Consider the following 25,566-nt stretch of genomic DNA (forward strand, 5'->3'; position numbering starts at 1 on the left):
TCATCCCGTGCGGTGCGGCTCCCCCCGCCTCTAGCGCCTGTCGTCAAGTCCTGGATTTTCCCGCGCTCTACCTCCTTCACACGCAGGACAAATACATTATTTCTGCGCGATCACTGAGGTCTCTGGTAATAGGCGGGAATTTTGTGGTGTGAGGAAATGTACAAAAAGAGCGCACACTGTCACCTCATAGGAGTAACATAGTAGTACTTTCAGCACTTCGCTGTGACGGCCATACATGCCCTGTGGTGGTTTCTGTCAGGACTTCATTTTTCTGTCACATATTTTCTGCTGTGATTGATCTGCGCTAAAATAAAAAGTCGTAACATCTTTAGAATTAGAAAGAGAAACGATATGTATTTTTTTGAAAACCTCTTTCAAGTGACAAAATCGAAAATGTCTCAGGATACTTGTAAAGAAGATCGTCCATGCAGCTTTCTCTATTTTCTCTCGATTTCAAAAAGTGACGCCATTTGTCAGAAATAAGTGGATATTTTGCTGATTTTACTACTAGATGTGCATTGGATTTTTTTCTTTCTTATTAAAAAAAGTGATTTTTTAAAAAAATTCCAATAGACGAGCCTAAAATATACAAGCCAACCATCCTAAAATATATTTGGCACCTTGTATGGGTTCCTGTTTATGGACTGGGGTCAAGCATGGCAGGATTGCTGAGGGAAGAGTGTGACACAAACCTACAGTGCAGATGTGAACTTGGTCCATATGTATTTTTTTTTTAGTTAGGCTGCATTCACATGAACGTATGCCCACCGGGCCGTAGCTGGGCTGGCATATGTTCGGCACGATGGGGAGGAGGAAGGTTAACCCCTCTCGATAGCGATGCATGGCCCACAGCGGTGTAACACGGGTAAAGATAGAACATGTCCTATATTTTCCCCATCTACGGAGCGATATGGTGCCGTACATGTCCTGCACCGTATCACTCCGTGTACCGATTGCCATCTATGGGGGACATATGCAGGGCTGCAAGCTTGCGGCCGTACATACAGCCCCCCCTACGGTCATGTGAATACAGCCAGAGACAATGGGGGAAGTGTCTGAGAGCAGAACAGTTCCAGTAATCAGAACTTTCATTTTCCCACAGCTGTTTATAAAATTAAAGCTCAGCTTTGATTGGTTTCAATGAACAACTAGAACAATTTTACCTCAGATACTTCTGATAAATCTTACTCAATGAACCTATGGAATTCCAAATGCGTCGACATCGGTGAAAAACGCATTTGCACCATTTTGCAACCTTTTGATCACTTTTTCATTTTTACGTGCACAGACCTGTGTGAGGGCTTATTTTATGCGTAACAAATTTTACTTTCCCGTAATGTTATTTGTTTTAACATGCCGTGTACTGCGAAGCTGAAAAGAAATTCCAAATGTGGAAAAATTGAAAAAAAAACACGTCACGTTCTTGTGGGCTCAGTTTTTACGACTTTGACTGTGCGCTCAAAATAACACCTCAGCTTTATTCTTTGGTTCGGTGCGATCGCGGTGATACCAAATTTATACCGGTTTTATTGTGTTTTAATACATTTTCAAAAATTAAACAAATGTGTACAAAAAAGAAAAAAAAAATTGCCATCTTCTGAAGCTAATAACTTTTTCATACTTTGGCGCACGGAGCTGAGGGAGGGGTCATTTTTTGAAAATTGAGCCGACGTTTTCATTGCTACCATTTTGAGGTCTGTGGGACATTTTGATCATTTTTTATTCCATTTTTTATGTGATGTAAAAAGGTGTAAAAGTCGCATTTCGGACATTTGGGCGCCATTTCTCGTCTCGGAAGTCACCGCCGGCCGTAACTGTTTTTATATTTTGATAGATCGGGCATTTTGGGACGCGAAGATACCTAATATGTCTGTGATTTTTACTGTTTATTATGTTTTATATCAGTTCTAGCGAAAGGGGGGTGATTTGAAATTTTTTATATTTTATCAATTTTTTTTTATTTTTAAAACTTTTTTTAAACTTTTTTTTTTTCACTATATCTTAGACCATCTAGGGTATATTAACCCTAGATAGTCAGATTCTGCAATACTTCTGTATTGCAATATATGTCATTTTTGCAGCTCATTCATTACATTGTAACGAATCTGCAGAAGCCAGATAGCCTCGGGTCAAACGAAGACCCGAGGCTACCATGGCAACCGACCCCCGATAACGTTCAGGGGCGTGGGGATCGGAATTTAAAGTCTTTGTACAAAAGGTTTGAATTTTTTAAAAGCTATTCAAACATAATAAAACCTAAATACATTTGGTATGTGCATTGTATTGTACTCACCCAAAAAATAAAGGGGTGGTGCTGTTTTGAGCTCACAATGAAAGCTGTAAAAACAGAGCCCACAAGAAAATGGAGCAAATGCGTTTTTGTGGTCAATTTCACAGCATTTGGAATTGTATTCCAGCTTCGCAATACACGGCAAGGAATATTAAATACAGTCATCCCTAGAAAGTAGAATTTTTTACGCAGAAAATAAGCCCTCATACAGCTCTTTACACAGAATAATAAAAAGTTATGGATTTTTAAAGCAGGGGAGGAAAAAAATGCAAAAACAAAAAAGGGGCATAGGTGGGACTACTCCACGGTAGAAGAACATTCGGATGACACATGGACCATTTTTGTGGACAAACGGCTTGGTAACGGATTACACACTTATGACACAGTACACATTCGTGTGTATACAGTCCCAGCCTACCTGCTTACGACGTTTGCTTACGACGAAGCCTCTTGATGTATCGGGCTGCAAATTCGCAGCGGCGGGGCGATCATACGCTGGCGCACGAGCGCCAGTGTATGATAAATATCCCCCATTGTATTCATGCTGAATGTGAGCTGATGTGAACTACTTCCTCAACAGGCTACACAGACATATCACCTCTAAGAGGGAATATCATGGGGAATCTTAAAAAAAAATAATAATAATATTTTTTTTTCTATTTCTGCAAATATAACAGATATCAAAGCCATGGCACCTGGAAGAAAGCCTGCAAAATCAGCAAAGGTAGTCCTAAATGACAAAGTGCATCCATATAATTTTGTGGATGAAGAACAAAAAGTGCTTAGTGGATCCGATGAAGACATCTCCGAAGGTATATTAAACTGCACGGAAGTGTCTATGCATCATTTTAACCCTTTCCCTGGCAGGAATTAGTGGAAAATTTTGTCAAGTTTTTGGCCAAAGCTATTTATACTCTAGAAAGGAAATGAAAGCATAAATAATTATATAAACTATATATTTTCTGAAATCTGACATTTGCCCCATTTTTAAAATTGCATCAAGGGGTTTATAGAAATAGGAATCTTCATGCAATTTTTATATAAAGTGTAAAATTTTATTAAAAATTCATGCAAATTTAGTTTGATGGCAAAAAATGTGCCCTAAACTGAAAATAATTTGCTTTACATCTCCTAAATGTAATAGATGAATATGTATAGAGTTCATAGATACCTCAAAATCAAACATTCACATGAACAAATCATCACAAAATCACTTAAACTGCAACTCAAAAGCTACCTTCAGAAGTACAGAAATTGATTAGAGAAATATGGAATATAAAGCTTAACCCGAGTCCAGAGCTCGCTCTCCTACATTTAAATATGGACACATTTAGATGGACAATAGCAAGAATGTTAACCGTTGTGAGGAAGGTAACAATACTAATGGAAAAAACCAAATTGCACACATTTGAATATGGTTATGAAGAACTTTAGGCAAGTGTATCAATATAAGAAAATCGTAAGTGATAATGCAACTCTTATAACACCTAACTTCGAAGAAATAACGTGTAGTGTACTTGAAAAATAATAATTTACTCCTGTAAAAGTAATATTAAATGCTCCCAGCATACCTTATTGTGTTTCTTTTATGTACGCATACATACACAGGGAATAGACATATTTATGTCTATGTAGATGTATATTTAGAATACTGTGTAAGCTTTGTATAATGATGTAGAACCTATATGGCTTGGTATTTTATAATGTTATCAGTTTAAATATAAGAAATCTCAATAAAAAAGAAAATGTAAAAAAAATCACTTAAACTGAAATAACAAGAATTCTGTTTTTCAGCTTGAAATTTTCAGGCAGATACAACCTGCAAAATATAAAGATTAAACACATAAAAAAAAAAAAACACTGTATATACTCAAGTATAAGCCGACCCGAGTATAAGCCGAGACCCCTAATTTTACCACCAAAAACTGGAAAAACCTATTGACTCGAGTATAAGCCGAGGGTGGGAAATGCATTGTCCGCAGCACAGCAGCTGTATATAGCCAGCAAGCCACCAGTGGTATACAGCCAGCCTGCCCCCTGTAGTATACAGCCAAATACTGCAGTCAAATATAAGGACAAAAGCGATGTCCTTATGCAGACCACAATTCATGGGGACTCCAGCACTCCACCGCTGCCCCCAACCCAGATGGCATTCTGGCTTACAGTAAATACATGGGTGGGTTTGATCGAAGATATGGTACAAAAGCGCAGGCCATGAACATTGTACAGATGATGCTATACAACTCTTACAAGCTGTTCCAATGTGCAGGTCAGGCCATATCATTTCTCCATTTTCAAGAGGTAGATATTAGGGAACTAATATTGGGACACGAAGGACAGGGACCCAGTACCTCTGGATTAGATGTCCCCCGTGTTTTGGCAGGACAGCATTTTCTTGGAGAATTCTGCTGCTTCTAAAGGAAGGACTCAGAAAAGAGTCTGTTCCAAAAGAGGAGTTAGGATGGACACTACTGTATATACTAGTACGAGACCTGTGAGAACTCCAGAGTAACAAAATTTTAGTTGTCCATTGGTATACTCCACCTCCTTGTATGCAACGCATTCACAATTCACATCCAACCATAGGTGTGAATTCATTTCGGTAAAAGGAATTTATTGTAACAACTGTTAGGTCAAATTAATCACTATACCCCTCAGTTATTTTATTGCGGGATGTAGTTTGCAAACTTGTGGGTTTTATGTTTTTTATTTAGGTTTTCTATTTCCCCTCCAAGTCTCTGGATTTGTTAGCAGATCCTTCATCCCAAAAAAAAAGTAAAGGATGTTTTAAATATGATGCCAAGTTAAAGCAGACATATGGGAAATGTTAGTTATCAAGTTATTTTGGTGATATGACCAACTTTACAAAAAGTGGAAAATTATTAATATATGTTTTTTCAAAAATATTCACCAAATTTCCATTTATTTCATAAATAAATACTAAACATATTGCTTAAATTTCTCAACCAAGATGAAGTACAATCTCAAAATCAACTGGATATGTTAAAGCGTTCCAAAGTTATAACCACTTAAAGTGACAGATTTAAAAAAAAAGGGCTGTGTCAGGAAGGTGCAAAATGGCCAAGTCATTAAGAGGTTAAGAAGCTGGAGTTTCCAGAGACATAAACTGTTAAATTGACAGGTAAAAAAAGATTTTAGGTGCCAGGGATCCAAAGTTATGTCTCCTAGAATCCAGGGTGTATCTCACGTGTCGTTGGCCATAGAGGTGCCACTCTGTGAGGATGTATGAGATATGTCCTTTGCAGGGAAAGGGTTAAACCAAAGCAATCTGCAAATGTAATTTAAGTAAATTTAGAGTTATTAGGAGGCAGTCAATGTATCTCTCGATTATAGCAGTTAGGATATACTATGAAATTATAATTTCTGGAGGACCAGACACATCCGTGTATTACCACCATGGAGGTGTCATAAGGAGGAACAGGTCAAGCAATAGGAATTGGGACTATTTCAGAGCTTGTATGCCAGAAAACTGGTGTACAAGCTCCAATTAATCCCCCCATTGTTTCCATACATGTTATCCCTCCTTATAAATGGTTACTAGCTTTAAAGTGGTTGTCAGAGACCTAAAAAAAAAAGGAAATGTGGCCAGGGGGGCTGCCAAAAAAAATAACTCACCTCCACAGTCCCTCCTGGTGTCCCGTGCAAGCGCCTCTCAGGGAAGCTACGCACAAATCAGCTGCTTTTGACTGGCCAATATGGCCGGCCACACCCACCTGTATCAGCACCTGATACAGCTCTCGGAATGGTGTGGAGTGGGTGTGGCTGGCCACCTCGGCCGCCCGGAAGTGTTCTCAGAGCAGCTTCCATGCCCCTGTTACAGGGGCACGGCCCAGATAGCTGTGCGTGACATCGGTGGAGACCGCAGAGGTAAGTACAAGTTTATTTTTTTAGGCAGCCCCCGGCCACATATCTATGCCGCCCTATCCACCTTTTCGTTTTCTCTTCTTAATTACTCTTTTTTTTTTCTAATGGTTGGTCCTCTCCTGCTTTGCACACAGCTGATTATTGGTGGTCCCTGGCACACAGCTGATATACAGGGGACCATTCAAAAAAAAAAACAACTCAGACACTGGCTTTTATGACTGTATACCAACAAATCTGCCTCTTTTCATTATGTCTTATTTCTTGCAGATAAGAATATACCCCTTGATAAACATGGGAAAAAACGTCCTGCTTCAGTGATAATGGAAGGAAATGGCGATGATATGGGGTGACTCATTTCATTTTAAAATAACAATAATATAAAGTCTGAACAGTCACAATGATTGGTTTATCGATTTTGTAGAGGTAGATGTTAGTGGTTAGTTTTTCCATTCATAGTGGTGCTCAGGTCACCCATCTTTGCAGGAATCTGCATTTGGCGCCATTCACTTGCATGTGTAAAAATATTAAAGTAGCCTGCACAGTAAGACATTTCTGCGCACTGTTAAAACAATTGAGTTTTAGTTGTTTTATCAGTGCACAGTTAGTTTTATTTCCATTACCCTGCCAGCAGTGTTTGGTGAGTCCAAGATATGGGTCAGCTGCAGCCTGTGTGTGCCTGTATCTCCTCATGCATTTTTCCTCTAGTCCACACCAACCCCCTCCCTCACCCACCTGCTCAATGCATATGACAGAAAGTGGGAAAACTGTATGAGTGTGGAGAAGACACAGGCACACACAGGCTGAAGATGGGACTCACCAGGTAAAGCACGTAATGTGATTTAAACTTATATAAAGTATTGATATGATTCAGGATGCTTGTATGTTCTCTCCGTGTTTGCGTGGGTTTTCTCCGGGTGGTCCGGTTTCCTCCCACACTCCAAAACATACTGTTAGGTTGTTTAGATTGTGAGCCCCATGGGGACAGGGACCAATTTGTCATGCTTTGTGCAGCTCTGCGTAATCTGTGTGCGCTATATAAATAAAGAATGATTATTATTATTCTGCAGCCAGTTGCCAGATTATTATAAGCATTTCACTATAATGCGTAAAGTGCCTAGTAGGCAGACATTGCTGATATTTGATCACTATTGTGAACGTAATAGCATTGTTTAACTCATAGTCCATTTAGTACAAGACATTACTGGTAAATGACTTGCAGTCAAAACATTTTTTGCCGATTAGACACAGATTTTCTCTATTTTTCATCTAAAAGATTTGTGGAAACACTGCTTTGGAGAGGTGGCTGAAGTGAAGGTAAATATTAATGTTGTTTGTCCAATTAATCATTTCATTTTCTACACTTTTCTTGAATTTCAGTGGAGAAGTGCAGAATATGCTGGAACGATTTGGAGGCAAGTTTTATTTTTATATTTGTCAGGATTCAGTTTTTTTGGAAGTTAATCATGGATTAAAAGAGGAAAAATACTAACTAGAAAATCCTATTTTGTGATGCAATATAAAGCATCCAACGTTGACTTAAATCATAAACCTCATTTGAGAGAATTTTTTATTATGTGTGCGGTGGGGTGGGATTTTTCTAATATACTTCATTAACAAATTTTACATTTAAAAAAAAAAATTAAATATCATGCTACTCCGTACCATAGAGATCTGTATTCCACCCTATACAGTGTGCCTCTATAGAGGCGTCATGAACTCACATCTTATCTCTCCATGTTTGGTTAAACAGTTTTGAGATGGGAGGATTAATCCCTTCACTTTCAGCTTAATCTTTGAAAATACTGCACATAGCATACTACAGCCAGGGAGAGAGCGTAGAAAGATTTGCCTTAGCAACTATGGGGAAGATTGCAGTCTGTTTCTTTACAAAATAAGCAACAGTTTTTAATGAAATAAATTTAAAAAATGTTCACAACACTTCTCCAACAAAGTATCAAAAATAATATTAAATAATGGTTACTTTTAAAGGGCTTCCATTCTAAAAGTATAATGACAGATTCTCACGGCAGGAAAAATCTGCCATCTTACAAAAAGTAGGCGAACAGCTGCAATAAATGCAATGATTCCGTGCCTACAGATGTTATTTTACTGTACCATGTGGCTCATTTGTTAAAAAGTAGAGAATGTTTAGGGGAGATTTACATTGTCTGTTATGTCCATGATCACGGAACGCAAATAGTGCTGTGTCACGGACTGATCTCTCTGTCGAGGACTGCATCATAATGAATTAGGTATTCATTTTTCAAGGAAAATTCCCTATGATGATGAATTGAGGCTGATGATGCACCCAGGGTGTTAGTGTCTCTCTCACAGCATATGTCTGGCTCACGCACTAGCTAGTACATGCACATTGAGCTACTGGCACACATCCCTACAATACAGGTAACTGGACTCTCAGTTTCACCAGTTATTGCAGTCGCAAACCTAACGCTAAATTTACCTTGCATTATGGTCAGCAGATATACCAGCGTCCTGAACTCCACTGGCACTCATCATGTTGTTGTCCTTAATTTAAAGGGCTTGTTTTTATCATATATTATTTTCAAACACAGCGGACATTAGCAAGGCTCTGTTAGCAAAACGGAAGAGGTTGGAAATGTACACAAAGGCATCCTTAAAAACCAGCAACCAGAAGATTGAAAATGTTTGGAAAACGCAACAAGATCAGAGGTAATGATGAATTTACAATTACCGGATACACTCGAGTATAAGCCACGGCACCTAATTTTACCACCAAAAACTGGGAAAACCTATTGACTTGGGTATAAGCCTAGGGTGGGAAATGCATTGGTTACAGCCTCCCCAGTATATAGCCAGCCCCCTGTAATATACAGCCAACCATCCCCCTTTAGTATAGAGCCAGCCAGCCCACTTTAGTATAGAGCCAGCCAGGCCCCTGAAGAGTATAGCCTGCCAGCCCTTAGGCCCTTAAACTGAGTACTCACCATTCCAACCCCCCGGGCAGGTCCTCTTCTTACTTCATATGCACAGCAGCTGATATTATAGTTTGTGCCCCGGCCATGCACACGGACCTGTTGCTGGCCTGGAGCTGCCAACGGCTTACATGAAGTAAGAAGAAGACCTGCCCAAGGCGTCGGAAAAGTTAAGTACTCAGTATATTTTTTTTTGTATAAGCTGAGTGGGGAATTTTCAGCATTAAAATTGTGCTGGAAAACCCGGATTATACTAGAGTAAATTCAGTACTCCAATTAGTTCCTCTTCAAAGCCCAAACTTGAATATCTGAATTGTTTTCAACATGTAAGTTCAGTTCAGTGATTCAAGGTTCAGTCCAGGAAATTCAAGCAGTGAGTTTCTTGGAACAAACTCACTCATGGTCTGGTGTTGTGTCATTAAGCAAATTTATAAATATATGGTCATGGAGATTGTAATCCAGCAGAGGCAACAGGCAGAGCGGGGGACCGCAAGTTCCCCATGTCTGATTTTGACTTCTAGGTTCAGTTTCGATGCCTATAGCGGGGGAAGAGGGTTCAAAAGAAATCTTCTAGTTATTCCTCACAACCCCTTTAAGAAAGATGCCTGTTAGTGCTATGAAAATTAGAATACAGAAGCTCCCAAAACAGCGCCTTACTTAAAGGGAAACTGTCAGCAGAAACCTAGTAATCCACCACCAGTTTCTTGTCAAGCAGGTGAAAACCATCCAGATTATGGGGGACACATTTTTCAACAGAAGTGGTGAATTTTGGATCGATTCCTTGACAATACAAAATGACAGTAAAACAATAAGTAATAATAAAAAATAAATTATATACCATATATACTCGAGTATAAGCCGAGACCCCTAATTTTAACACAAAAAAGTGGAAAAACCTATTGACTCGAGTATAAGTCGAGGGTGGGAAATGCATTGGTCACAGCCCCCCAGTATATAGCCTGCCAGCTCCTTCCCCCCAGCATATAGCCTACCAGCCCCTATAGTATATAGCCTGCAGCCCCTGTCCTAAATATAATGCCTGTAGGAAAATCCCCCCCCCCCCAGGTTCTATCCATCGCAGCCCCGGCATTGGCTCCATGTACCTGTGGGGTCCCTCGCAGGCACCATGACGTCAGCCACTCACTGACATCACACTAGAGCAGTGGTTCTCAACCTGTGGGTCGCGACCCCAGCGGGGGTCGAACAACCAAAACCAGGGGTCGCCTAAAGCCATCGGAGCAGCAATTTTATTGCATTTTTACGGCAAATCGCATTGTTTGGGGTCACCGCTACATGATGAACTGTATTGCAGGGTCACAGCATTAGAAAGGTTGAGAACCACTGCACTAGAATGTCAGCTTGCGGCTGAGATCTTGGTGCCTGCAACGCACCGCATGGGGACACGGAGCCAATGCCGGGTCGCGATGGATAGAAGACGTCCTGCTGGCGGCGCGTTAGAAGAGTAGACTTTTTGTTTTGTTTTTTGAATATAAGCCGAGTTAGGTTTTTTTAGCACATTTTTTGTGCTGAAAAACTCAGCTTATACTCGAGTATATATATATATATATACACACACACATACATATATATATATATATATATATATATATATATATATATATATTTACTCTGTAATAGAAAATTACATTATGAAACAATATTTAAACTGATATTTTATAACAGGCAGAAGTTAAGTGATGACTATTCTCAACAATTCCAAGTGCTATTCCAGCAATGGGAAGATGACATGCACAAAGCTGAAGAGCAAGAAGAAAAAGTAACGGTAATATTTTTAGCATTTTCTACTAGATTTTTTTCATAAATAAACGTAAAATATATAACGGATATTTGGCAAAAAGTTTGATAAATTGTTGATTTTCAAAATTTTATTCTTTTCCGACACCTAGTCATAACACCAAAATAACTTTATAACTAACATTTACCGAATGTCTGCTTTATGTTGACATGATTTGATCGTAGGTGTTTCAGGCTTGTGTCAGCCGCTGCTGGAAGCAGTCGTACGGCACTAGACAGCAAGTCACTGCCGCCCCTGCATCAAGCATCAGGAAGAGGTTAAAAAATTATTATAAAAGGTTGTTGTTTTAATTGAAAACAAAATTGATATTACCACCACTATTAAAGTGCCAGTTCAAATACTGTATATACTGAAGTATTAGCCAAATTTTTTAGCACAATTTTTGTGCTGAAAAAGACCCACTCGGCTTATATTCGGCTGGGCATTTTATCTATGGGGACACTCAGCTGGACATTATAGTAATGGGAGGGGCTGCTGTGTACATTACATTCATGGACATACTGGACATTTTATTAGAGAGTAGCGGCTGCATTTCCCATTTAGTCAATATGTTTTCCCAGTTTTTTGTTGTAAAAGTAGGTACCTCAGCTTATACTCAGGTTATTTAGTTACTAAATAACTTTACTCATATGTGTCTATATTTCAGATTTTGTGGATCATAATTGTTTTTAATGAGATTTGCAATATATAATATTAGAAACCCACTATATATAACTTCATTATAGGAGGGCCCTCTCCATACAAGGTGGGTGTTTGTTGCATCTTGCACATTGTAATAGATGATGTGAAATATCCCTATATACTGCCATACTGTAGTATGGCAGTATATGGTAGGTTCTATCAGACAAAGGTTAAAGTACCCTAGGGTGTTTGAAAAAATTTTTTAAAAATAAAAGAAAAACATAGAAATTCACATCACCCCCCTTTTCCCTAGAACTGATCTAAAAATAAACAGTAAAAATCATATCATGTTAGGTATCAACGCTTCCCAAAATGTCAGCTCTATAAAAATATTATAATAAGGATTACTCCTGGCGTTTAACCTCGTAACAAAAAATAGCGGCCAAAATTGAAAATGCCACTTTTTCACAACATATTAAAAATTTAATAAAAAGTGAGGAAAAGTCTGTACAGTCCTCAAAATGGTAGCAGTGAAAAAAAGTACTCTCATCTCTCGAAAAATGATACCACACAAAGCTCCGTATACTGAGCTATGAAAAAGTTATTTGCGCCAGAAGATGGCAAAATTATTTTTTTTTTGTACAGGACGTTCTAATTTTTATATACGCATGAAAACATTATAAAACCTATATACAGGCGGTCCCCTACTTAAGAACACTCGACTTACATACGACCCCTAGTTACAAACGGACCTCTGGATATTGGTAATTTATTGTACTTTAGTCCTAGGTTACATTGATCAGCTGTAACAGTTACCAAATGTGTCTGTAATGAAGCTTTAGTGTTAATCCTGGTTCTTATGACAACCCAACATTTTTAAAATCCAATTGTCACAGAGACCAAAAAAGTTCTGTCTGGGGTTACAATGATAAAATATACAGTTCCGACTTACATACAAATTCAACTTAAGAACAAACCTACAGACCCTATCTTGTATGTAACCCGGGGACTGCCTGTAAATTTGTTATCCTCGTGATCATACCGACCCAAAAAATAAAGGAGAATTGTCATTTGGGGCACACAGTGAAAGCCGTAAAAAAAACCAAGCCAACAAGAAAATGGTGCAAATGCTTTTTTTTCACCAATTTGTTACGCAGAAAACAATAAATAAAGTTTTTTGAAGGTGAGGCGTGAAAACTGGAAATATAGGGGGGGCGTGGCAGGACCCTGGACGTGATGGCCGCACACTAGAGGAGCTCCGCAGCCCCGATGCCGTTTTAGCCTTTAAGGAGGGGATTGATCCTGGCCCCTAAAGTGAAGAAGACCCCCAGAAGGGGAGAGAAGCCCCCGGGACCCCAGAAAGAGGAGTGGGTAGGCGATACGCCACTTACCCGCTTCCTCCTCCGCTCCACAGCCACCTCCTTCACATGACCACGTGCTGCACGGAGGCCCGACAGCGCGCAGACCCCGGGATCGCACCTCGTGGAGACCTCCAGCATGGCTCCGAAGCCGGCCGCGGGTAAGCGGGGAACAGTGGTGCCCACCGCAGCACCGCCTACACATAAGGACCGCAGTGCTCCCGCCGACACCTCGCACACCGCGGCGACCCGCCATCTTGGCCCCCAGCCAGCCGAGCAGCGCAGCTCCCCTGAGGCGCAGCAGCGCCAGAATGTGTCGCAGCAGCGCCGGAATGAGGCACTTCAGCAGAATCCCGACCCGGGAGCCAGTCAGAGACACACTGGAAGGGGGGAATCCCCACATGCTGGAGGTAAGGCCTTATCTCCAGCACCATCCCCAGACCTTGATTGTGGCACAAAAGAAGCTAGGCCAGAGGGAAAATGGAGGACATGGAAGACACCCTGGGGACCCCCTGCTGCGATCCCCCCAGCTGCCACAGCCAGGGGAATTTGTCCCTGGAATGCCATATATCCCCAGATCGCATATAACTGAAGACGAGCTGGGTGCTACCCCCACTCTCACCCGCTATGCTGCACCTTCCCCAGAGTGGGAATCATCGCCTGAGCACTGTAGTGTGGACATTATGCCAGATAAGAGACCACCGACTTCAGAACCGTACTGGCACGCTCACCTCCAGAATTTGCCTACTAAAGAGGACTTTAAATCTTTAATTGCTGAAGTCAAAGAGGCGTTCAAATCTGAAATTTTGGAGGTACGACGTGATATTCAGTGCATGACGCAGAAAATTGATAATTTAGAAGCTGAACAGGCGGACTCAAGGCGTCAGATTTCACATACGCAACATGCTGTGCACTCTCAATCTGTCACACTACAAGAAATGGCCAGACACCTGGAAGACCTCGATAACAGAGGAAGACGTAACAATATTCGGGTGAGAGGTCTATCGGAGGTGGAGGGCAAAGAGGATGTACGTGTCACGCTACAAGCTCTCTTCTCAGCGCTATTGGGGGAGCCGGAAACACAGGTGAAGCTTGATAGAGCTCATAGAGCATTAAGGCCTAAAGCACTGGGAGGAAACCCACGAGACATTATCTGTTGTGTGCATGACTTTGAATTAAAGGAACGCCTCATGCTTGCGGCAAGGAAAAACAAGAACTTTGTTTTTAACGGAGATGCCATACAACTCTACCAGGATCTTTCTGGGATCACCCTTCAGAAGCGGCGGATCCTACGACCGTTGCTGGATATTTTACGTGAGAATGACATAACCTACCGCTGGAATTTCCCCTTTGCTCTGTCTGCCACCAAAGATGGAGTCACGGCAACGCTCTCTGTGATGGAGGAACTCCAGGAATTCTGTGACATCTGGAACATCCCGACCGCGCGACTGGATGACTGGGGGAGTCTCCCCCCTCAAATGCGCCAACCACAAAATAAGAATCAACCGCAACAAAAGAGACGAAGACCGCGAACCAGAGCTCCATCCCAGGACTCTTATGTATAGAAGAGGATGCTTGTTGAATAGATATCCTTTATGGGGTTCTTGCATTTGATTGCTTGTAGGGGGTGTTATGTTTGCTTGTGTCTGCATATACTAGGGGTATTTTCCCCTCCTTAGTTATACGGGAAGTAATATGCACAAGGGCACCGGGGCTAGTCCCTGGATAGTTAGTGATATATCTAATTTTTCAAGTTTTTTATAGTACTATAATTGACGTATCTTTTTCCTTCAACAGGTTCCATTGCCACGTTTTCCCCCATTTGGTGGGTCTTCTCTGGATCCCACCCTCTGGCCCTGACCAAGGGCTTCCACAGGAGGTGGTGAACCCAGATCAACTGACTATACTCCCCCACATTAGGGGTAGACCGGCTGAATAGACCTACACCAGGGTCAGGAAGCTTTTCCTCTCCCTGGTTATAGAATTGGAAGTTTATCCTTGTTTTCTTATTACTTTTTTACTTGTTTTTACTCGTCTTGATAGTTTGTCTTGTGGTGTGTGTGTTTTGTCCCCCCATTGTCATACCCCTTGTCCTTCTTGCCTAGTGTTACTGACACCTTAGGCTTTCATACGCCGACATCCTCCTATATCCCCATACCAGAGCCTACTACATAAGCTGCACACGGCCATTCCCACCCCCTCTCCCCCTCAGGGCCTGTTCCGCCGTGTATAACCACTCACCATGGTTCAGCTTTTGACATTAAATGTGAAAGGGCTCAACTCTGCCCGCAAACGCCGACTTACGCTCAATGAGCTTAAGAGAAGTAGGGCAGATGTGGTGTTCTTGCAGGAGACACATTATGATGCGACAGGGAATTTCAATTTTGCTAAACATCTTTACCCGGTATCTTACATGGCGTCCACTGAGAACAAAAAAGCGGGAGTGGCGATCTTGTTTTCAACCTCGTGCCCCATAGTACCTGACATTGTGACATCAGATCTCATGGGCCGGTTTATTATTGTTCAGGGTAAAATGTTCGGTTCGCCTGTAATTTTATGCAATATATATGCCCCCAATTCATCACAGGTCCGCTTCATTACCAAAGTCCTGAATAAATTAGCTAAACTCCCAGCAGCACCCCTACTGATAGGAGGGGACTTTAATGTCATTTTTTCAGAAAATATGGATCGGCTGGCAATTGACTCCAATCCCGCCACTAGATCGCAAAGTACTACATCAGCGGCCTTCCGTAGAGTCCTCAGGAGATTTGCCCTGTATGATCTGTGGAGGGTGGGTAACCCGGGTGACTGTTCGTTTACTTTTTATTCTGCCCCACACGGCACCCATACCCGTATAGACTATTGGTTTGGAGATATACAATTCTTGCGAATGATGCATACTGCAGAGGTGGGGAATATATCGTGGTCAGACCATGCGCCAGTTCTCCTGCAGCTGAATGAGGGCCTCTCTACAACTAGGGTATGTCACTGGCGCCTAAATGAATCCCTTCTTAAAAAACCCCTGATTAAGGAGGAGCTAACTGGGGCATTAAAGGAATATTTCCAGTTTAATGAGGATTCAATCCCCTCTATCCCGGTGATGTGGGAAGCTCATAAAGCGGTTTTTCGAGGTCATTGCATAGAACAGGGAACCAGATTGAAAAGAAATAGAGCTCATCTGGAAAAGGAACTAAGAAAGGAGATTGGCAGGCAGGAGACAGCTTTGTTAGCTAAACCAACCAGGAGGAGACTCCAACAGCTAATTGAGGTCAGGGAACAGTTACGAGAGGTCCAGACCCAGGCGGTTGAGAAATTGCTGGTGTTCACTAAGCAACGGTACTATGAGCAAGCGAACAAACACCATTCTCTCCTGGCAAAACAACTGAGGGAGAAAAGGGACCACCAAACCCCCCATCTCATACGGGATTCCGGGGGGAACTTACTGCATGACCCGAGAGCGATCGCCTCTCGTTTCCAGGAATTCTATGCTAAACTGTATTCCCTGCCAAACACTCTGCCACTGGACGAGACCCTTAGAACAACGCTACTAGTGGATTTTTTGAATTCTTGCTCACTCCCTGGAATCCCCTCAGAGGCTATAGAGACACTTAGCTCAGAATTAACATCGGAAGAGATAGAGGAGGTTATTAATGGAATGCCTAATGGCAAATCCCCGGGCCCAGATGGGCTCACGTATCTTTACTATCAAACCTTCTCCCCTGTGTTGTTGCCACATATGACAAGGGTATTTAATGCATTCTTACAAGGTGAGCCTATGCCTACAACTTTTACGCATTCTTACATCACTCTTATTCCCAAGCCCGGGAAAGATGCAACTGATTGTGCTAATTATAGGCCAATTGCACTTTTGAACGCAGATTTAAAAATTTTCACAAAATTGTTGGCCAATCGGCTGATTCAATGGATCCCCCAAGTAATCCATAAGGATCAGGTAGGCTTTGTACCAGGACGGCAAGGTGGTGACAACACGAGGAGAACAATTGATCTCATAGATGTAATTAATAAACAAAAAGACCAGGCTCTGATCCTCAGTTTAGACGCTGAGAAGGCGTTTGATCGCCTCAGCTGGCCCTTTATGTTTCAAGTGCTTGAACACATTGGAATAAGAGGTCCCTTTCTCCAGGCTTTGAGGGGGTTATACTCAAATCCCACAGCTGAAATTAAGCTCCCACATGCGTCTTCCCCACCTTTGCGGATAAGGAACGGTACCCGCCAGGGTTGCCCACTCTCTCCCCTCCTGTTCATACTTTGTATCGAACCTCTGGCCTCCATCATCCGACAAGATCCTAATATCCATGGTATTATGGTTAGAGATAAGGAATTCAAACTGTCTTTATTTGCGGATGATATTTTACTAACTATAACCCAACCTCTAATATCTTTACCCAACTTGCAGGCACGGCTGCAGCAGTATGGTCGTCTCTCTGGTTATAAGGTAAACACTTCAAAAACGGAGGCTTTGCCTCTTAATCTTGACCAATCACTGGTAGACCAACTGAAAACCACATTTAGATATAACTGGAAAGCGGATGCCATTAAGTATTTGGGGATACAATTGACTCCCTCTTACAATACGCTCTATGCACAGAACTTCCCCGGCAGTTTCCGGGAAATAAGGACTCTGCTTGACAATTGGAATAGTCTCCCCCTCTCCCTTTTTGGTAGGATAGCAGCGGTTAAAATGACCATCTTGCCCAAGCTGCTTTACCTTTTTGAAACCTTACCAGTCCCAGTCCCGTTAGGTGTTCTGAGGTCCCTGCAAGCATCCATAGTACACTTTATCTGGGCAAAAAAGAGACATAGAATCTCCAAGACTGTCCTCATCGCCCATAAATCGAAGGGTGGCCTATCGGTACCAGATATAACCAGATACTACTGGGCAACACATCTACGGCGCATCCCAGCATGGTCCAACTTGCTGGCTTTCTCCAAATGGATGGAGATAGAGAAATTATGGCTGGCTCCTTTTCACCCTAACTCTTACCTCTGGCCTAAAGAGGCACCTGAGCTACCTGACTCCCAACAAGGCCCCATCTCATTCACAATTAAATTGTGGAGGGCCTGTTTGGCCAGATTCCCACTGGTCTCTCAGTGCTCTCCCATGCAATCTTTCTTACACACCCCCCTCATGCAACAAGCCGGAGCAGGGCAGGAAATTAAACCCTGGCACGAGAAGGGTTTGTTTAGGTTTGCAGATATTGTGGACTACCGAGACAGGAAGATATTACCTTTCACTGCCTTACAGGATAAATTCCATCTCCCGCATACGGCAAACTTTCACTACATTCGAATCAGACACTTTTTACAGTCCCTAAACAGTACCGAGATGGTTTCGGCGCCCACCACATTTGAGCACATTTGCAAAACCGCCACCCACACTTCTGGCCTTATATCCGACATCTATATGATCCTATTACACCCAAGCTCAGATGAACCTATTGCACACCCGTATATGGCCAAATGGGAGAGCATAGTGGGGAGCCCAATATCCCAAGACACATGGCAATTGATCTGGAATAGAGCGGCTAAAACCTCCTTGTGTGCCACACATAAGGAGAATCAGTACAAACTAATGTTGCAGTGGTATCATACCCCGTCCTTGTTACACAGGCTCTTTCCAGATACACCGGATACTTGCTGGCGATGTGGCTCGACTGGGGGAACTCTCCAACACATCTTCTGGACATGCCCATTGGTGCAGCCTTTCTGGCAGGAGGTTAGGTCTCTCCTGCGGGAGGTTGTAGCGGTGGACATCCCACTCTCCCCACTATATTATTTGCTAAATGTCTTTCCTCAACCCATGGCCAAGACAGCTACAAAATTGAGCCTACACATACTCACAGCCGCAAGGTGCCTGTTAGAACAATTCTGGAAAAGGCAAGCCCCCCCCCCCCCCTCCCGAATGGACCTTCTCTCTAGGGTGAGGGAGACTCGTAGTATGGAGTATCTGACCGCTTCTCTGAATAATCGTATCCCCTTCTTTGATAAAACTTGGGAACGCTGGGATCGCTACTGGATTGAGGAGCGAGCAGGAGGAGGAGAGTGATATGGTCATCCCCTTTTTGTCTTTACCCAATTGTTAATTGTTGTCATGGTGTGTTTGTATGACTGTCTTTCGTTGATATCCCCCCCCCCCCCCCAACCCACCTCAACCGATTAGATGTAATGCAGATGTCATCCTGGGCAAATGTCTAAATACTAGAAAAATACTGCACGGTCAGGCTTAGTGTCCTGATACACCAATGGAAGATTCAAGCTGTTGAGGTCTTTTGAGACGAAACTTGTCTTTTGGTTGTATTGTTGTTGAAAAACTTTATTGTGCAATATGTACATGTTAACTTTTCTGTTACATTTCTTCGAAAAATGATAATAAAAATAAAAACTGGAAATATAAAAACAAAAAAAAAAGGGGGTTAACCATGCCAGTTATATTCATTACTTGATTTCAAACTGATTAGGAAATAGTATTTAACCCCTTAAGGACGGAGGGTTTTTCAGCTAATTTCTCGCTCTCCAACTTCAAAAATCCATAACTTTTTCATTTTTACGTGTACAGACCTGTGTGAGGGCTTATTTTGTGCGTAACAAATTTTACTTTCCCGTAATGTTATTTATTTTAACATGCCGTGTACTGCGAAGCTGAAAAAAAATTCCAAATGTGGAAAAATTGAAAAAAAACCGCACGTTCTTGTGGGCTCAGTTTTTACGACTTTCACTCTTCGCTCCAAATAACACGCCTACTTTATTCTTTGGTTCGGTGCGATCGCGGTGATGCCAAATTTATATAGGTTTTATTGTGTTTTAATACATTTTCAAAAATTAAACGAATGTGTACAAAAAAGAAAAAAAAATTTTGCCATCTTCTGACGCTAATAACTTTTTCATACTTTGGCGCACGGAGATGAGTGAGGGGTAATTTTTTGCGAAATGAGGCGACGTTTTCATTGCTACCATTTTGAGGTCTGTGCGACATTTTGATCATTTTTTATTTCATTTTTTATGTTATGTAAAAAGGTGTAAAAGTCGCATTTCGGACATTTGGGCGCCATTTCCCGCCTCGGAGGTCACCGCCGGCCGTAACCGTTTTTATATTTTGATAGATCGGGCATTTTGGGACGCGGCGATACCTAATATGTCTGTGATTTTTACTGTTTGTTATGTTTTATATCCGTTCTAGGGAAAGGGGGGTGATTTGAACTTTTAATATTTTATAAATTTTTTTTTATTTTTTAAACTTTTTTTATTTTTTTTTCCACTATCTTTTAGACCATCTAGGGTACATTAACCCTAGATGGTCAGATCGCTCCTACCATATACTGCAATACTACAGTATTGCAATATATGGCATTTTTGCAGGTCATACATTACAATGAGCCACTGGCTCATTGTAACGAACCTGCATAAACAATGTAGCCTCGTGTCAAAAGAAGACCCGAGGCTACCATGGTAACCGATCGCCACCCCCCGATGACGTTCGGGGGCGTGGCGATCGAAAAAAAGATGGCGGCGCCCGCGCGCCGCCGTCTTTTAAACGCCGCCGGCGACTTTGCCGGCGGCGTTTAGAGGGTTAATAGCCGCGATCGGTGCAAGCACCGACCGCGGTTATTAGCGGTGGGGGTTTTGTGCAAAATGCAAAAACCCCCACCTCTGTATGAAGAGGACTCAGCCCGTGAGCCCTCTTCATACATCCCTTATACCTCTGCGCCGTAGAGCTACGGCGCAGAGCGTTAAGGGGTTAAAAGGCTATGGGAAACTAATCAAACTAAAAACAGTTCTTCTTGTCAATTGTACAATTTGTTACACAGAAACACAGGAAATTATGAATATCTTGATCTCAGGAATTGGTTGCTTTTGGTAACAAAATGTGGCTGGCTTTAGTATTAAAACGTATTGAAGCTATTTAACCCCTTACTGACTAGTACTAAGTCACGTGTCGGCTGCAGGTGAATGGAGAGGGCTCACAGGATGAGCTCTTTCCGTGGCCAGTATGTCTTTGCTGCATATTGCAGCAAACACTTACCGGCACTAATGGCAGTTGTTAACCCGTCGATTGCCGCTGACAAAGCTAGAGGGACTGATGGGGAACAGGGGAGATCTTGTACCTCACTATTCTGTGCAGGAGACATCTGTATCCACAGTCTTGAACACATTCAGCTCTGCTACATACACAGAGAGAACTCTGTCCCATGACCTCCTCCTCTGTGAGCAGGGAGCAGCAGCCCCTCCCATTACAGGAGTCTGTAGACTGTTTTTACTGCGGACTCCAGGGCTTGGCAGCACAGGCAGGGGAAGCAGCTACTTCACTTAAATAATTGTAGGGGTATAGCAAAGGAACTAATGGATATAGGTAACAATGTTAATAAACAAAGTTGTTTTACATCCTGACAACTATTGATTTGTGGGGGTAATAAACTTTACAGTTACTCTTTAAATTCCTACAAATCTAAAAAATGAGTAATTTCCTTTCTACTTACAAACTAGAATATGTTCCGTCAGCAACAGAAGCTTTTTCAGCAGGCCAGGATCATTCAGAACCAGAGACTGAAAACAATTAAGCAACTCTATGAACAGTTCTTAAAGGTATTTCACTTTATGATTGTTTATTAGACAAACATTAAGATTCATGAAAAATTGTTTTATATATGAAGGTGCTGAACAATATTTACAAATCAGTATTTATCATTAGATATAAGGTGTCAGATCCAATCTTCTTTACATGCGTGAAGAGAAACATAGAAATTATAATTGGTTATACAACAATCTCTTTTTGGAGTGTAACAAACTAAATAAAATTTGTTTAATGATTGGCAGTAATTTAAGAAAGATCTCCAAAAGTTACTTTCAGCTAGTTACCAAGTGTTGGTTAGGCTCTGTTCACAATGGCATCATTGTTCTAGAGCGGATATAAAACAGTTCCACATAGATCCATTAACCACTTAAGGACGCAGCCATTTTGTAGCTTAAGGCTCAGCCCCATTTTTTGGATTCTGACTTGTGTCGCTTTATATGGTTATAACTTTTGAACACTGTCACTTATCAAAGCGATTCTGAGATTGTTTTTCCCCACATGTTGTACTTTATTTTAGTGGTAAATTTTGGCTGATAAGTTTTGCGTTTATTTACAAAAAGAAAAAATGCTGAATCATTGCGTTTTCAGACAGATAGATTTGCCACTTAAATAACTTGCTGAATAAAATTTCCCATGTTTCTACTTTACATTTTCAGCATTTTTGAAATGTCTGGATAATTTATTTACAAATGCGGCTTACAAATTGAATATTGCTTTTCTGGATTTTCAGAATTGACTATTTTAGGGATAAATACAGTTATGAATGAAATTTTGTATATTTACCATCAAAACCCCCTATATAATCAACCCATTTTCAAATCTGCACCCCTCAAACTATCAGAAACAGCTTTTAGGAAGATTGTTAACCCCTTCAGATCTTCATAGTAATTACATCAAAATGGAGGTGAAATTTAGAATGGTCAAATTTTTACAGTTATATATTCATTTAGCCCTAAAATTTACACATTTCCACAAGATAAAAAGAGAAAACCCACCATACAATTTGTTCTACAATTTCTCCCAAGTACAGAGACCCCCCACATGTGGCTGTCACTTTTATGGGCGCACAACAAGGTGTAGAAGGGAAGGAGCGTCCTGCAGCTACCAGGATTTTAGTTTCCTCATTGGCTCCTTTTGCAGGCTATAAAATTTTAGCTTTTGTGTTATTGGGGCCATGTGACGGCATTTTTTTTGCGGGATGAGATGCTTTTTCTGGTGTTACCATTTTGGGGTTGGTATCCACTATTGTTGAATATTTAGGAACTTTTTTTGAGGGCAGGAGTAGAAAAGCATCAATTCTGTACTGGATTTTTTACTTTTTTTTTTTTGGTGTTCACCGTTTAGCCTAATAATCATGTTATCTTTATTCTATGGGTCGATACGATTACGGGGATACCAGACATGAATATTTTTTCTTACGTTTTACTAAATTTGTCAAATACAGTAAAACCCTAATGTGGGAAGAATCTATAATTTTTGCATTGCTGTCTACCAAGTGGCATAACATTTTTCCTTTTTTGGCTATGGAACTGGTTGATGGCTTGTTTTTTGCAGGACATGTTGTACTTTGCACCAGTATGATTCTGGAGTACGTATGTTTTTTTGATCACTTTTTATAGCATTTTGTGTGGGATTAAATAGGTAAAAATCATAATTTTTGGAGGGTTTATAACATTTTTTTTTAACAGCGTTCAGCGTCCGGGTTCAATAATTATTTTCTGTTATTTTAGGGGTTGTTACGGATGCGGTGATACTATATATGTGGGGTTTGTGTTATGATTTAGACTTTTTTTTTGCGTTATAAGTCTCTTTATGTGTTATGGGGCTTATGGGCATTTTTATTGATTTCTTACTTTAGCGTATATACTCGAGTATAAGCTGAGTTTTTCAGCACAATTTTTGTGCTGAAAATTCCCCACTCGGCTTATACTCGGGTATAAAAAAAAAAATGAACTCAATGCTCACCATTCCAACGGCCCGGGCAGCTCTGCTTCCATCTTCATGTCGGCGGCGGGTCCGCGGCAGCTCCGTCTGCAGCACCTCTTCTTCTTCCGGCCTGCGCTAGGACCGCAGTTGCTGACGTCACAGTTGTGAGCCGGCCGGGCCATGCGCACAGAGATGTGGCGGTCCTAGCGCCGGCCTGAAGAAGAAGAGGCACTGCAGACGGAGCTGCCGCGGACATGAAGATGGAAGCGGAGCTGCTCAGGCTGTGGGAATGGTGAGTTCGGAGTTTATTATTTTTAAGGGCTGGCAGGCTGTATACAACGGGGGGCTGGCAGGCTGTATACAACGGGGGGGTTGGCAGGCTGTATACTGCACAAAAAAAATAAAAAACAGAAGAATCCCGAAGCATGATTTTACCTCGGTAAAAACACATATGTTTATATTCATAACTTTCCTTTCCACAGTCTTAAAACTGGTCTGCCAAAATGTCACATACAGTGAAATTCAAAGGGGTATTCCCATGTTGGCAAATACATGTTATTGTTTGTATAATGAAAAGTTATACTATTTTCAATTATACTTACTGTATCAATTGCTTATGGATTTCTAGATCTGTGATTGTAATGATTCTATAGAAAGCTTCTGTGTTTACTTTCAGTGGACAGAAATATGACCATAGTCACACAGGTGCACAGCTCGTTATAAACCAGAGCTCTGATTACTCCCTGATATTAAAGAGCTGTGCACCTGTGTGACCATGGTCAGAGTTCTGTCCACTGGAAGTAAACAGAGGCTTTCTATAGAATGATCTAGATGAGATCTATAAAACCATGTGGAATTGATACGGAAAGTATATTGGAAAAATGTATAAATTTTTCATCATGGAAACAATAACATTAATTTGCAGAAATGAGAATACCCCTTTAAACTGCATTTTGCATTCACATTCTTTTAGCCAACATCAGACATAATGTCAAACAGCTAAACAATAATTATAATGGAAATATTAAAGGGGTTGTCCTGGTTCATATTTTCTTTTTTTTTATACTGGCCACAGGCTGTGTAAAAATAAGTAAATGCTTATATTTGCCTTCGGTCCTTAACAATAACATCACTTCAACAGCCTGCACCTGCTACAGCCAAATGCAGCCCAAGAGCACACTGTCAATGCATCATCACTGCTTGGCCTATTTGTATCAGACTCCAAAACAGTACTTTAACCCCTTTCCGCACCTTGACGTGATTCTATGTCATAGGATGCGTGTCATTCCCACACCTTGACGTAGTATCACGTCATGGCAATTGCCCGGGCTCAGAAGCTGAGCCTATGTGATTGCCACGGGATCCCGGTGGTACACGGTAGCTGGGAACCCGCAGTAACAGCCGGGATCGCGAGTATCGTGATCCTGACTGTTTAACACTGTACGCGCCGCAGTCTATAGTCCACCGGCCTGACGATCAAGACCCTCCGTGCCCCGTGCAAGAAATATTGCAAAGGTAAATAATCGGACTGTTCTTGCTAAGCATTGCTCCAGCTCTCTTTTCTGTCTTATTTACAAAGTGTTTATATGGTAATTGACTGTAAACCAATCTATGTGCAGCCTCATCCTGTAGTCATGAAAGGACTTCATGAAAACCCTATTAACTGAAGATAGGAAATACAGATAATTGTGGGCATCTTTACAGGTAGACAAATTCCTGAATGAAGCAGCACTTTCTAAAAGATACATTTATTCTACAAAATGTAACCAGAAATTACACTTTTTCAATGAAGACCTTTGAAAATGCCTTCATTGAGAGGATGAAGTGTTGCATTTTATATTTGGTGGAATAATTTTTGGAAGTGCTGCTTAATTTTGCAATGAGTCTATTTACGGATTTGTAAGGCCAGGCCACACTTTGAAAACTTGTATCCAGCAAGAGACTTTGTTTGTGTTTAGGTATTTTTACAGTTGTTTTTTTTTTTTCAGAGTATGCATGATCTAGAGAAAAACAACGAAAACCTCTTAACCGGTGCCCAAAATGAGCTTAAGAAAGAAATGGCTATGCTACAGAAGAAAATATTGATGGACACCGTAAGTCAGGGTCAAAGAATCTGTTGTCATATT

General features: G+C 41.3%; 1 protein-coding gene across 4 annotated transcripts in view; it reads left to right on the plus strand.

Annotated features, from left to right (window-relative positions):
• Positions 1–25,566, plus strand: part of SYCP3 (synaptonemal complex protein 3) — a 26,854-nt gene continuing 1,288 nt past the window's right edge. Inside the window, exons 1-9 of one of the 4 annotated variants that reach the window (XM_072146423.1) lie at positions 1–125; positions 2,968–3,102; positions 6,443–6,521; positions 7,553–7,587; positions 8,749–8,866; positions 10,813–10,912; positions 11,110–11,222; positions 21,427–21,525; positions 25,429–25,530. In XM_072146423.1, coding sequence (XP_072002524.1) covers positions 2,979–3,102; positions 6,443–6,521; positions 7,553–7,587; positions 8,749–8,866; positions 10,813–10,912; positions 11,110–11,222; positions 21,427–21,490 — 633 coding nt within the window. In that variant the 5' untranslated portion in view covers positions 1–125; positions 2,968–2,978 and the 3' untranslated portion in view covers positions 21,491–21,525; positions 25,429–25,530. Of the gene's footprint in view, positions 126–2,967; positions 3,103–6,442; positions 6,522–7,552; positions 7,588–8,748; positions 8,867–10,812; positions 10,913–11,109; positions 11,223–21,426; positions 21,526–25,428; positions 25,534–25,566 lie in introns of those variants that run through there. The other 3 variants (XM_072146424.1, XM_072146421.1, XM_072146420.1) reach the window with 3 other exon arrangements.

This window comes from Engystomops pustulosus, chromosome 4 (genome assembly GCF_040894005.1).
Source record: "Engystomops pustulosus chromosome 4, aEngPut4.maternal, whole genome shotgun sequence".
Taxonomy (NCBI): Eukaryota; Metazoa; Chordata; class Amphibia; order Anura; family Leptodactylidae; genus Engystomops; species Engystomops pustulosus.